The sequence below is a fragment of the Ziziphus jujuba genome, chromosome 9 (assembly GCF_031755915.1).
Source record: "Ziziphus jujuba cultivar Dongzao chromosome 9, ASM3175591v1".
In the NCBI taxonomy this organism is placed as follows: Eukaryota; Viridiplantae; Streptophyta; class Magnoliopsida; order Rosales; family Rhamnaceae; genus Ziziphus; species Ziziphus jujuba.
In genome coordinates this window covers 29,986,119-29,998,643 of record NC_083387.1, presented here as the reverse complement: position 1 = coordinate 29,998,643, position 12,525 = coordinate 29,986,119, and the positions used below count along the sequence as shown (strand labels likewise).

At 35.3% G+C, this 12,525-nt stretch overlaps 2 protein-coding genes across 6 annotated transcripts; both read left to right on the top strand.

The window, feature by feature from the left end:
• The first annotated feature begins 757 nt into the window (after positions 1 to 757).
• On the top strand, positions 758 to 7,444 carry LOC107428004 (pentatricopeptide repeat-containing protein At3g26782, mitochondrial). 5 transcript variants are annotated; one of them, XM_016038435.4, is made up of 7 exons: positions 760 to 1,221; positions 2,060 to 2,147; positions 3,522 to 3,610; positions 4,081 to 4,339; positions 4,435 to 4,478; positions 5,254 to 6,205; positions 6,362 to 7,444. In XM_016038435.4, exons 6-7 carry the CDS (start codon positions 5,258 to 5,260, stop codon positions 7,403 to 7,405), a joined length of 1,992 nt encoding a protein of 663 aa, XP_015893921.1. In that variant the 5' UTR covers positions 760 to 1,221; positions 2,060 to 2,147; positions 3,522 to 3,610; positions 4,081 to 4,339; positions 4,435 to 4,478; positions 5,254 to 5,257; the 3' UTR covers positions 7,406 to 7,444. The 5 variants fall into 5 exon arrangements, with proteins under 5 accessions (XP_024932973.1, XP_015893921.1, XP_015893918.1 ...); XM_016038432.4 differs by lacking the exon at positions 3,522 to 3,610; XM_025077205.3 differs by having other exon boundaries at positions 758 to 1,221; positions 2,060 to 4,335.
• A 772-nt stretch (positions 7,445 to 8,216) lies between these two features.
• On the top strand, positions 8,217 to 11,797 carry LOC107428005 (mitochondrial phosphate carrier protein 3, mitochondrial). Its single transcript, XM_016038440.4, has 6 exons — positions 8,217 to 8,754; positions 9,723 to 10,084; positions 10,191 to 10,234; positions 10,764 to 10,978; positions 11,068 to 11,192; positions 11,288 to 11,797. Exons 1-6 carry the CDS (start codon positions 8,443 to 8,445, stop codon positions 11,343 to 11,345), a joined length of 1,116 nt encoding a protein of 371 aa, XP_015893926.1. The 5' UTR covers positions 8,217 to 8,442; the 3' UTR covers positions 11,346 to 11,797.
• Positions 11,798 to 12,525: the final 728 nt, after the last annotated feature.

Genomic DNA, 12,525 nt, shown 5'->3' with positions numbered 1-12,525 from the left:
AGACTCTGCTAGAGCTGTGGAAATCTCAGAAGCAACTCACGACATGAACTCCTTTTCATAGAATTAAGAATGGATCGAGTGAAAAAAGTGAATCGGTGGGATGGTGACGGATCCATTTTTTGTTAGTGTTCTTTCTAACTTGCTAAACCCCATTTGATAATATGTACTTCTCTCTTAACGTTTTAAAAGATAGATTGTTCATATATATATATATATATATATATATATCTTATTTTATTTTGCTTTCTTGTTGGGTTACTGCACATAATCTATTATTGACAAATTGGATTTCTTTGTTATATAACGTTTCTCTACAACATTATATAAAATAAAGCCATCTTTAATTAGTTCTATAGCTTATTGTAAAATGAAGTAATTTTTTTTGGGTAGAATTTATTATTTTTACCTTGTCTATGCTTTTTTATGTTCTTGCATTAGTTTGGGTCTTGCACTATAGTTGTCAGGATACGTTGAGATTTCTATTGGGTAATGCTCATGGATGAAAATGTCTAACAAAGTAGACAAAGTATCTCCCATAATAATGGAGTTTTGACAGTGGCAATACCGACAAAAGGAGTTTTTAGAATATCTTACCCTATATCGTCGATTTTCCGACAATATGATTTGAATATCGTCGATAAATTTAATAGCGTCCGTTAATCACAGTCAAACCAATAATTTCAACAGAAATTTGATTGGAATTTTGGAGATATTGGTAAGTAACGGCATCTTATAGGGATGGCAATTTGGATACTTACCCGTACCACTACCATCCCATTTGGAACGGGTATAAGATGAAAGAAACGGGTACGTGATGGTTCGGGTTCGGGTATCCCAGAACCCATCATCCTTCAATTTTTCAAAAAACTTCCTAAAACTAGCCGATCCCAAATTCCTTCCGGTGCTCATCGCAGCCTAAACTCTTTTTACAAAATAGCTCTTGTAGTTTGATGTTTTATTTGTTATTGATGACTGTAATTTAGTTTCGCTCACTAGTGATATCTCGGATGATATTGTTGCTGCTGATATGCCCTTCTTCGTGGGTAATGCATTGTTAGTCACAATAATAAAAATAAAAAAATAAAAACTAAACTCCCTTACCCACTATAACGGTAGAACCCGATAGAATAGAAGTTGCTCCGGCCGAACGGCCACGGCTGTCACCCTCGATGGCAACATCGGGCTGCTTCGCTCTCTTTCTCTCTCAACTGTGACCATCAGGTTTTATTTCTGTTGATTTTGTAACTTGACTCTTGATAAATTTTGGTCTCTATATCGATATACATATATCTAATGTTTTAGCTTAGAGATAGCAATGAACTTACAGTTATTGATACAAGTTCTCAAATTTCTCAGGGATTTGATATTGGGTCTTGTTTTATTAGCAAGTTTGAGCATTTATGGTGTGGGAATTTGGATTTGGTTCTGCAAATCGCGTCCCCTTTGTTCAATTTTCTTTTTCTTGTAGGCTGGTCAATTCATGTGGTCGAATTGAATTGCTCTGCTTTAATTCTATGTTCAGTCATTGCTAGAACACTATGAAACTGGGTTTCCTTATATGACCTTTTTTTTTTGGCTTCCCTCGGTCATGGCTTACTTTTATAATCATGGGTATAGGATTTAGATTGTTCTTTACTTATTACTTTTATGTATTTGTATTGTTATGATCATGGCTTACTTTTATGGTCATGGGTATAGTCTTTTATGTTCTTCACTTATTTCCTTATCCGAGATTGTTCTTTACACTTTTATAGTTCAGTATTTAGATTATAATTCGACTTCACTCTTCTGTTTTGAGATTCTTGTGAGGACCATGAGTCCAACATAAGTTTGTAGAAGTGGATATAATATTTAAGTTCAACTCTTGTCAACTCTTGCTGATATTGCTATGAATCTTAAGTTCATTACTTATATCTTGGATATAGCATTGCTATTGGTCACTCTAAGTGAATGCTACGGAGGCCTACCATTAATGAGAACTTGATGCTTTACTTGATTTTCTAAGAAGGTCATTTCTAAGTATAATTTTTTTTTTGCTCTTGATGCTTTAATTAAACAGGACATTGGCACAAATGCATCTCTAAATATTAGCCACGGCAAACCCAATTCAGTCTTTCAATAGTATCCAAATTAAGGGATTCTTTGAGGTCAGTGTATTTTCTGTGTTCAAACATTACTTCAAATTTTATTATTTTTATATTCTTTGGTGTTGGTCTCTTAAATGTTTCCAATCACCTTTACTTGATTAAGAAACTTTTAAAATTATTATCTTCATATAGGATTGTATTCATGTTAATTATAAACTATTTTGGTATTGGAATGTAAAAGAAAAAGGAAAAAAAAAAAAAAAAGAAAGAAGGTATGAATCACTTATTATTCAGGTTAAGAAAACTTGTAAAATTATTATCTTCTTATAGGATTATATTCATGTTAATTACAAACTATTTTTGTATGGGAATGTCCAAAAAAAAAACTGTGTATGAATCGGGTTTGGGGTACCTGCAAACCCGATTGGTTTGGGAATACCCGTTTCCCTGCCAAGTGGGGTTTGCCATCCTTAGTTCTCAAGAAATCTCTAGCACTGATGAATGAAAGGTAAGTAAAATTCTTTCAACATCAACCTCTATAAGCTGTTATTCCTGTTTCTGCTAATGTGTTTTTTCTGCATACCCCATTTTCTGGTAATGGGTTTTGACTGTATGCGAGTTTGGTTTGTATGTATTGCTCAATGTTGGGATAGGCATTCTAAACTGATGATGGACTTGCTAATGATAATATGTTCTACTGGGGTGTGTAATTGTTTTGCTTTGGAATTGTCATTGTAAATTGTGGTATTGATTCAAAGTGTGCTTTTATTCTGTTATATTGCTTCCTTGAATTGAGGGTGGTGGTTGGATCTGTACCTTCGATGTTTGATAATGTTACCGTTTGTGAAAATGAAAAAACTTAATTATTAACCCCCTGTCCAATCAGGGCATTTCAATGGATAAATTAACAATTCAAATAGTTAAAATTTGTATGTTACAACCTTTGTGAGTCGATGAGCTGGTGTGGTTGAAATTCTAATGTAGAAAAAGATTGGGATTAGGAAAAGGTGCTGGATGATTTGTTTGACAAAAGACAAAAGGCTGCAAAGGTTGAAAATCTAGAGGCCTGGGTTAAGAAAGAAAGATTTGACTGAAGACAGATCACTGTATTCAGTTAAGAATTCAGGTTGCTAAGTCAGAGAAGGATGATTAAGGCCAAGTTGGTTGATAGGGCTTAATATATATCAAATTCTTCTGCTGGAGTTTAAGGTGAGAGTAAAATAGAACAACGTAGAGTAATATTGTCCGAGTCTATGGATGGTCAATGCTTTTATTTGATTTGATTTACTCTATTTTATTTTTTATCTGGCTTGAGCTTGTTCACCAGTGGGATGAATTTGGAAATGAGGCCTTGACTAATCAAGTAAAAATATCACTTAGGAATAGAAGAATCAGCCAAGAGTTTTGAGGTATTTTGCGGTATTGGTGATCCAGGGAATCTAGTTGAAGGGTTATTCAAGGTTTGAAAATGGCAGGGCACATTAGAATTCAATATTGAGCCAAAGCAATAAAGAGTTAAGCAGGTGAAAGTTATTTATTTTTTATTTTTATTTTTTTTAATTTTTAAATACATTACTAAAAGGAGGACTTTAGTAGTCCAGATACACATCTAACTGCAGTCATGATTTAGGTTGAAATTCATTTGACAGAGTACCTGAAATTGAATGTTTCCCAATTTCCAACTGCTTTAGGATCAACCATATGAAATTTGAATACAATATTTACAAGAATATAAAACTTAGCCATGATGTAAATGAAACTAAAGATTCAACTGATTTGACATTTTGTCCTAGTTCAAGAGTGACAATGCTTGAAAAAATGTTTAGGCATTAAATTGTGACACAACCCAAGATGGGTGATATTTACATTATCCTTGTTTTGTGCCCCATGTCAAATTAACATTATCTGATATGATGTCTACTATTAACAAATCAAAGGTTGTAAACTGACATTCTTATGATGTTTATCATCTTTTCACTGCAAATTACAAAAGCATCTCATTTGGTTTTCAAGTTCTACTCAAGGAGTATGGTTTCAGAGGTTTCTCGAGGGGATGATTGCCTATTCTTCTTGGTTATAGCGTTCGGCGGTACTAGCAAATTTGTATTATAAATTTTTTCAAGAAATACTTGTATGAGACTACTGGACCAAAGTATGTTTGCAAGAAAAAGACCCGTATTTACTTTGTTGGAATATGCTAGCGATCTGAAAGATGGGCTTCCCAAGTTTGTCGAATCTGAAGGCACACGTGGGTATGCTTATTATGTAACCTCTTATTTATTTTGTGTTTTCCATGATCTAGGATACTTCATTTTAGAATGCAAATAAAATGATTTTTTTATTGCAGGTTGTACAAGGGTCTTACTGTGCTCTGGGGTCATTACATGACATGTAAGTTGATAATCTAAATTACAAATATTTCTCCTTCCCCCCTCCCCCTTTTGATACTATTGCTTCTTCTTTATGTGTGTAGAGTATGCATTCTATTCGTTAATTGTGTTTTTCTGCTTGCTCATGGATAATTATATTTGTCAAATACTTTGTTAGAAATTATGAAACTAAGAAAATGAAAAAGAAAACAAATTTGGTGGGGTGTTTGGGAAAAAGGTAGAGACCTATCCTGCTCTCAAAACTGTTTGTATATCTTGCAAAGAATTCTCATTTTCAATCTCAATATTCTCTTTAAGTCTATGTCTTTACGTTTCAGAAGCCTATAGTTTTATTCTTTTTCTTCTTCCTATTCTTTTTTTTGTTTTATTGGATCTATGTCTCAATATTCGTTAATTGTGTTTTTCTGCTCGCTTATGGATAATTATATCTGTCAAATACTTTGTTAAAAATTATGCAACTAAGAAAATGAAAAAGAAAACAAATTTGGTGGGGTGTTTGGGAAAAAGGTAGAGACCTATCTTGCTCTCAAAACTGTTTGTAAATCTTGCAAAGAATTCTCATTTTCAATCTCAGTATGCTCTTTAAATCTATGTCTTTTCCTTTCAGAAGCCTATGGTTTTATTCTTTTTCTTCTTCCTATTGTTTCTTTTGTTTTATTGGATCTTTCCATTTAAGCTTTGAGCTTATATATTCCACAAGCTTCGTTTTTTGGTTCTTTGCTTTACCAAATCATTTCCTGTTACAACTATTGTAAACTGAGTTATCTTTCTTGCAGATAAATGAAAGTTCCCATATCCAGCTCCTTCTCCATCAAAATTCACAAGAAATTCTATGGTCACCAATATTCAGTTTCATCAAATTCCAATCCTAATCTCATCACCTGGTTCAACAAATATGTGGACAAAAATAATGTATCCTCCTGGAACTCAGTCATTGCTGACTTGGCTCGGAGTGGTGACTCCCTTGAAGCTCTTCGAGCATTCTCATCCATGCGAAGGCTGTCTCTCACACCCAACAGATCCACCTTCCCCTGCACCATCAAATCTTGCTCAGCTTTGTTTGATCTTCGCTCAGGAAAGCAAGCGCACCAGCAAGCTCTGGTCTTTGGCTTTGAGTCTGACCTCTTTGTTTCCTCTGCTTTAATTGACATGTACTCAAAGTGCTGTGAATTGACTGATGCAAGAATACTGTTTGATGGAATTTCTCCAAGAAATATAGTATCTTGGACTTCAATGATCATTGGCTATGTCCAAAATGATAATTCTCTCCAAGCATTATCACTTTTTAAAGAGTTCTTGACTGAGGAAAGTGAGAATGGGGATGATGAAAAGGTTTCAATGGATTCGGTTGTCATGATTTCTGTTCTATCAGCCTGTTCTCGTCTATCAGAGAAGGAAGTTACTGAAGGTGTTCATGGAATCGTAATGAAAAGGGGGTTTGATGTAGATTTGGGCGTTGGAAATACTTTGATGGATGCATATGCGAAGTGTGGCAAGCTGGGTCTATCTAGAAAGGTGTTTGATGGGATGGCTCAGAAGGACGTGGTTTCCTGGAACTCAATGATTGCAGTGTATGCTCAAAACGGATTCTCCAGAGAGGCTTTGGAAGTTTTCTATTTGATGGTGAAGTATTGTGATCGTAGCTTTAATGCCGTGACACTGTCTGCTTTGTTGTTAGCCTGTGCACATTCAGGGACTCTGCAAGTGGGCAAGTGTATACATGATCAGGTACTAAAATTTTCTTACCATGAGTGAGTCTTAATTCTGTAGAATAAGCCAAGATGAATGGTGATATTAGGATGTTTAGCCTTCAAAATAACATAATATTATCATTATAGCCATTTTTTATCATTACCCTTTGATTTTCTATGCTTCCTTCGTTAGGTTTTAAAGCTGGGTATGGAAGCAAATGTGATCGTGAGTACCTCTATTGTAGACATGTATTGCAAATGTGGGAGAGTTGATATGGCGAGGAAGGCATTCAATTGCATGAAGGAAAAGAACGTTAAATCATGGACGGCCATGGTTTCTGGTTATGGAATGCATGGCCGTGCCAAAGAGGCTTTGGAGGTCTTCTACAAGATGGTTAAGTCCGGGGCTAAACCAAATTACATAACCTTTGTGTCAGTTCTAGCTGCTTGCAGTCATGCTGGCCTATTAGAAGAAGGCTGGCATTGGTTTAATTCCATGAAGCATGAATTTGGCATAGAACCAGGAGTTGAGCACTATGGTTGCATGGTTGATCTTCTTGGGCGTGCAGGCTTTCTCAACAAAGCTTACGATTTGATCAACAAAATGAAGGTGGGCCCTGATTTTGTAGTCTGGGGATCCCTTCTTGGGTCTTGTAGGATTCACAAGAATGTTGAGCTTGCTGAGATGTCTGCTAATAAATTGTTTGAATTAGATCCAAACAATTGTGGGTACTATGTCTTGCTTTCACATGTATATGCTGATGCTGGAAGGTGGAAAGATGTGGAAAGGATGAGATTACTAATGAAGAATCATGGACTGGTTAAACCACCGGGGTTTAGTCTGGTTGAGCTGAAAGGAAGAGTCCATATATTTTTGGTAGGAGATAGAGAGCATCCTGAACATGAGCAGACTTACCAGTATTTGGAGAAGCTAACTGCAAAGCTCCAAGAAGTTGGCTATACACCGAATATGGCATCGGTTGTCCACGATGTTGATGAAGAAGAAAAGGAAATGGCACTTCGAATTCATAGTGAGAAGCTCGCTGTTGCATTTGGAATCATGAATTCTGTTCCAGGTTCAACAATCCAGATAATTAAGAATTTGAGAGTCTGTGGTGACTGTCACACTGTGATTAAATTGATTTCCAAGGTTGTTAATAGGGAAATTGTTGTAAGAGATTTAAAGAGATTTCATCACTTTAAGGATGGGATGTGTTCTTGCAGAGATTATTGGTGATATTTATGCAGAGAAATAGAAGTTTTTCATTCTTTGTTCTATTTGGAACATAAAAATTAGTAGGAAAAAAGTTTTTGAGTGTTTTGTTTTGTTTTGTTTTTTTGTTTTTTTTTTTTTTCCTCTTTCTGTAATTGGAAGCAAGTTACGACGAAAAAGAAAAAAAACAAGACACTTCAATTTCCATTATTATTTTGTAAAAATATGAAGATTTTTTAAATTAAAGCCTCTATAGGTAAATAATTCTGTAAAATCTATAGTAGTATGAATTTTCATTGATATAATATTACTAGAGAAAAGCAAGGGTAAAAGCAGCATGAAAATGCATCGTCTCTAGAATTAAGAAAAAAATATGTACATTAAATTGAGATTCATATTCTCCTGGAAAGGAAACTGAGGAAGAAAATGACAATTAAAATAAACAGAGAGCTCGAAAATTAAAATAAAATAGAATATATATATATATAGTCAATGGAAGATCATTTCCCAAAAATGCGTAATGGAATATGCCAAACGTTGCCTACCCAAGTTCCAACTGACTGGTCCTTGTTTTCCATTTCCCTAACCGCCCAGAACAAATGCCATTAACATTCCACAAAATTACAAAATGAACCACCCACCCAATCACGTGGCGGGGGTATATCCGAAAACGCAACCGCATTTGGCTAAAACTGGAGTTTGGCAATCGAACAAATTTTTTTTTCTTTTTTCGGGTGCAAAATATGAAGTGACAAAGCGGTAATTTCATTGGAAAACAAGGTCAATTTTTAAGCATTCCAAAAAAAGGAGTAGAGACCATCTTCGCTCGTACAAAAAACGCGAGGGTTGAAGGCAGAGAGGGGCCACGTTCGGTCAATAATAAAAGTCGGAAATCAGAGGGACGCCCTATTCGCTTTTCTTACATTTTTTTGCATCTGGCGCCGAGAGATTGGGAAAGAGGCAAACAAAACCCCTCTCCTTCCCATTTCTCTCTCGCTCTTCTTCATTTCCTTTCTCTCTCAGTTTCATTTCCTTTTCCTCTCTCTCTCTCTCCCCCCTCCATGGCAATTTCCGACAAATCTTCGCGTCAGTCTCTGATCCCTAGCTTCCTCTATTCCTCCTCTTCCGGCAGGACTCTTGCGCTCGAGAAAATACTCCACGCAGCTTCTTCTTCTTCGTCTCCCGCTGTTTCCAATGCCGAAACGGTGTTGCCGAGGAAGAGCTTTGTGATTGCGGCTCCCAGCGAGCCTTCCAAGAAGATCGAGTTGTACTCTCCGGCTTACTACGCCGCCTGTACGGCCGGAGGCATTCTCAGCTGCGGTCTCACTCACATGGCTGTCACTCCTCTTGACCTTGTCAAGTGCAATATGCAGGTTCCTTTGCTTCAGATCTGTTTCTTCTTCTATTTCCCTTGCTTTCACTGTTTGCTATGCTTCGATTATATTTTTGCTGTTTGATTCCTTACTGATTGGATCTGCGCGTAGGTGATTTTTTTTCCCTTTTTTCTTTTTCTTTTGCTCGTCGTTGGTGAATATATGAATTCATTTCGTGTATGAATTACTGCACCTTTTTTGCGTTTCCGAGGCAGCAATCTTGATTGATTAGATCTATTTTTTCGTTGACAATCATATATATATATATACACATACATACATATACGCTTGCAATTCGTGTCGCATTTCGTTGGATGTCAGGATCGTTCACCATTCTTTCTTCTTGCTGCTACTTGATCTTGTATGTCTGAAGCATTATAGATTTCCTACATTTTATATTGTGTATAATATCGATTTTTACTTCTTTTGAGTTTCAGTGAATCGTAGTGATATTTCTTCATTTGAATTTCTTTGTAATATTATATAAATGTCTCACCATAGGATACTTTGGACATGGAATGTATCTTGTGGACCATGATCTTATATATGACATTGTAGCATACATGAATTTGTGTCTCGTATATGGGCTAAGGCTATTTAGTTTTTCCTTTTATGGAATTAATAGTGATTTGGATATATTTCTTGATTATATGTATGTTTATATTTATTTTTGCATAATCTGTGGCACATATGTTATCATTTGGACATCTAGTGGTTCCTGTTAATTTTGTTGATTTAATTTCTTAAATGTAATTTATTCCTGGTGACTGTAGATAACATTTAAAGTTACCGCATAAAAGTTGAAGCTTAAAGTAGTGCAGTATTTTTGTGCTGGTATGCAATTACTTTTGTTCCGCAAACCATCTGTGTCCTCTTCTATATCAAATTAATGTAGTCTGATATGATGTATCCTATTGATAATTTGGAAGTTTTTGGAAGTTGACGTTCTGATTGCTGTATTTTGTTAGATCGATCCTTTAAAATACAAAAGCATCTCATCAGGTTTTGGAGTTTTACTTAAGGAGCAAGGTCTTAGAGGCTTCTTCAAGGGATGGGTGCCTACTCTACTTGGTTACAGTGCTCAGGGTGCTTGCAAGTTTGGATTCTATGAATTTTTCAAGAAGTACTACTCTGACATTGCCGGACCTGAGTATGCTGCTAAGTACAAGACCTTGATCTACCTTGCTGGTTCTGCATCTGCTGAGTTCATTGCTGATGTTGCACTTTGCCCCTTTGAGGCGGTGAAGGTCCGGGTCCAAACACAGCCTGGATTTGCTAGGGGTTTATCAGATGGCCTTCCCAAGTTTGTCAAATCGGAAGGGACACTCGGGTATGCTTATTAGCTAATTTCATTTATTTATTTATTTAACTTTCAATTATATATGATATGCAAGTTTGGATATGAATAAATTTAAAAAATATCTTCTTCTTTGTAGGTTGTACAAGGGTATTGTTCCACTCTGGGGTCGCCAAATACCATGTAAGTAAATAGAGAGGAAACAAATGGTGGAACGAACCTGCTTTTCAAAACATTTATAACACATGCAGTGAATTCTTATTTTTAATCTTTATCTGTTCTTTACAACTTTATCTCTACTTTTCTCATTTAATTTTATTATGTTGTTTTTGTTGATCATTCCTTTTGGGTACTGTGCCAAAGTTTTTTAAAGCGGCTGGTGCCTTGGCATGTCTTGTCAAATTTTGGGTTGAGGTGTGAGTTGGGAGTAACTATGTTTACTTTCAACTCCTCCCAATATAATTGCTAGTTTTATTGTTCATGATGCTCAAAGTGTTAGTTATGTTTGGCCTGTGAGGTAGTTTGTTTTTTATTTGGGGCGTTGCTCCTATTTATGCCAAAAAAAAAAAAAAGAAAAAAAAAAGAGAAGCTTAAATGTGCTGAATTTGTATAATTCTGCCTTCAGAGTGCACAAGCTGCATCTTTGTTCTTATCTGCCTTACCACAACATTACTTGTAGCAACTGTAGTTGATTGAATCATTCTATCTGCAGATACCATGATGAAATTTGCCTCATTTGAGACCATTGTGGAGATGATCTACAAGTATGGTGTCCCCACACCAAAGGACCAGTGCAGTAAAAGTCTACAGCTCGGTATTAGTTTTGCTGGTGGATACGTGGCCGGCGTTCTCTGTGCTATTGTGTCTCATCCAGCTGACAATCTTGTGTCTTTTCTCAACAATGCCAAAGGGGCAACTGTTGGTGATGTAAGTGCTCTATTATTTTAAAGGTTTTTGATATTGTTACTGGTTAATGTGCCATTTTTCATTCTATCTTTGCATATGTGATGGTGCAGGCTGTAAAGAAGATGGGTTTGGTGGGTCTCTTTACCCGTGGACTTCCTCTCCGTATTGTTATGATTGGGACACTTACTGGAGCTCAATGGGGTATCTACGATGCATTCAAAGTTTTTGTGGGACTGTAAGTTCTCCATATTGCTACAACCTTCATTACATGTGATTTAATTCACATTTGTTTGTGAGTTTCTTATTTATTGGTTTGGGTATGATCTACAGGCCAACCACTGGAGGTGTAGCTCCTGCTGCCCCGGCTACTGAGCTTGCAAAGGTGTAAAATGTTTGGACGATCATCAGTTGTGGTATTCTTGTTCTGTGGGACTCGGAAAAAACGTCTTCGAAAGGATTAAATAAACATAGGATTGTTGAAGTTGCTTAAATGGCTCTCAAGCTACAGTGAGAGATTATTTGTTTTACATTACGGAACTTGTCTCCAATTTTTCTTTTGACTAATTTTGTTTCTTAAGGAGGGTAGTTTTGTCTCATCCTTTTGAAAGAGTTTTTGTAGTTAGATCACAATATCATTTGCAGTTTGATGTGAGGATCATTACGCCCCCCACCTCTCAGAGTAGGCAGCAACCAAAAAAAAAATAATAATAGTAATAATAATATTTTGGATACTGGGGGGTATTTCATATTTTCATTGCTATTAAAAGGCATGGGATCTATGCCTTTGTACGTTATAGTTTCAGTTTATTTGAGGGTTCTTATGTTTGAGCTTTCCTGCAAGATTGTCGGTTTCTTAAGTCATGCACTGCAATTCTTCCCGTATTCTTATTTTGCATAATTTAGGGTCTGTTCGGTGGTGGTGTTGGAAGAGACACTACGAAGTAGGAATTTATCTTTGTTGTTTATTTTATTTTATATTTTGTGAGGGAATTGTTACAGAGTTGTGTGTGTGTGTTTCAAAAAAAAACCCCAAAAAAAAAAAAAAAAGAGTCAATAAATATAAATGTAAAATCTAGTCCTTTTTATTTTTATTTTTTTCTTCTTTAAAAAAAAGTTGAAATATGCTTTTAAAAAAAAATGGAAAATAAGAGTTTTTACTTGTTTCTTGTCACTAACGAAAAAAAATTTGATAAGGAAATTCTTTTCTTTTTTTACCTAAAGCGAAAACATTTATTATTATATTTGTCATCCACTTTTTTTTTTTTTATAAATTTTACTTTTTCTTCCATTTCTTTTTTCTTCATTCTTCAACTACAGACAGAGCCTTGGTGTTTTACTTGTTGAAAGTGTATGGCGTGCAAATGAATTGTCTTGGCAGAGGTTTTTTATTTTTTTAGTTAAAAGCTCTACTTCAAAATGGAAAATATTTTTATTAAAAAATAAGTATGTTTGATAAAAGTTAATAAATATTTATTGATAAAAAACAGTTTTTTTAAAACTGTTTTAAAGAAATTTAAATTTTATGTTTCTTTAGAATTTTCTTTTTTTAGTTTATATAAAAATTCAAT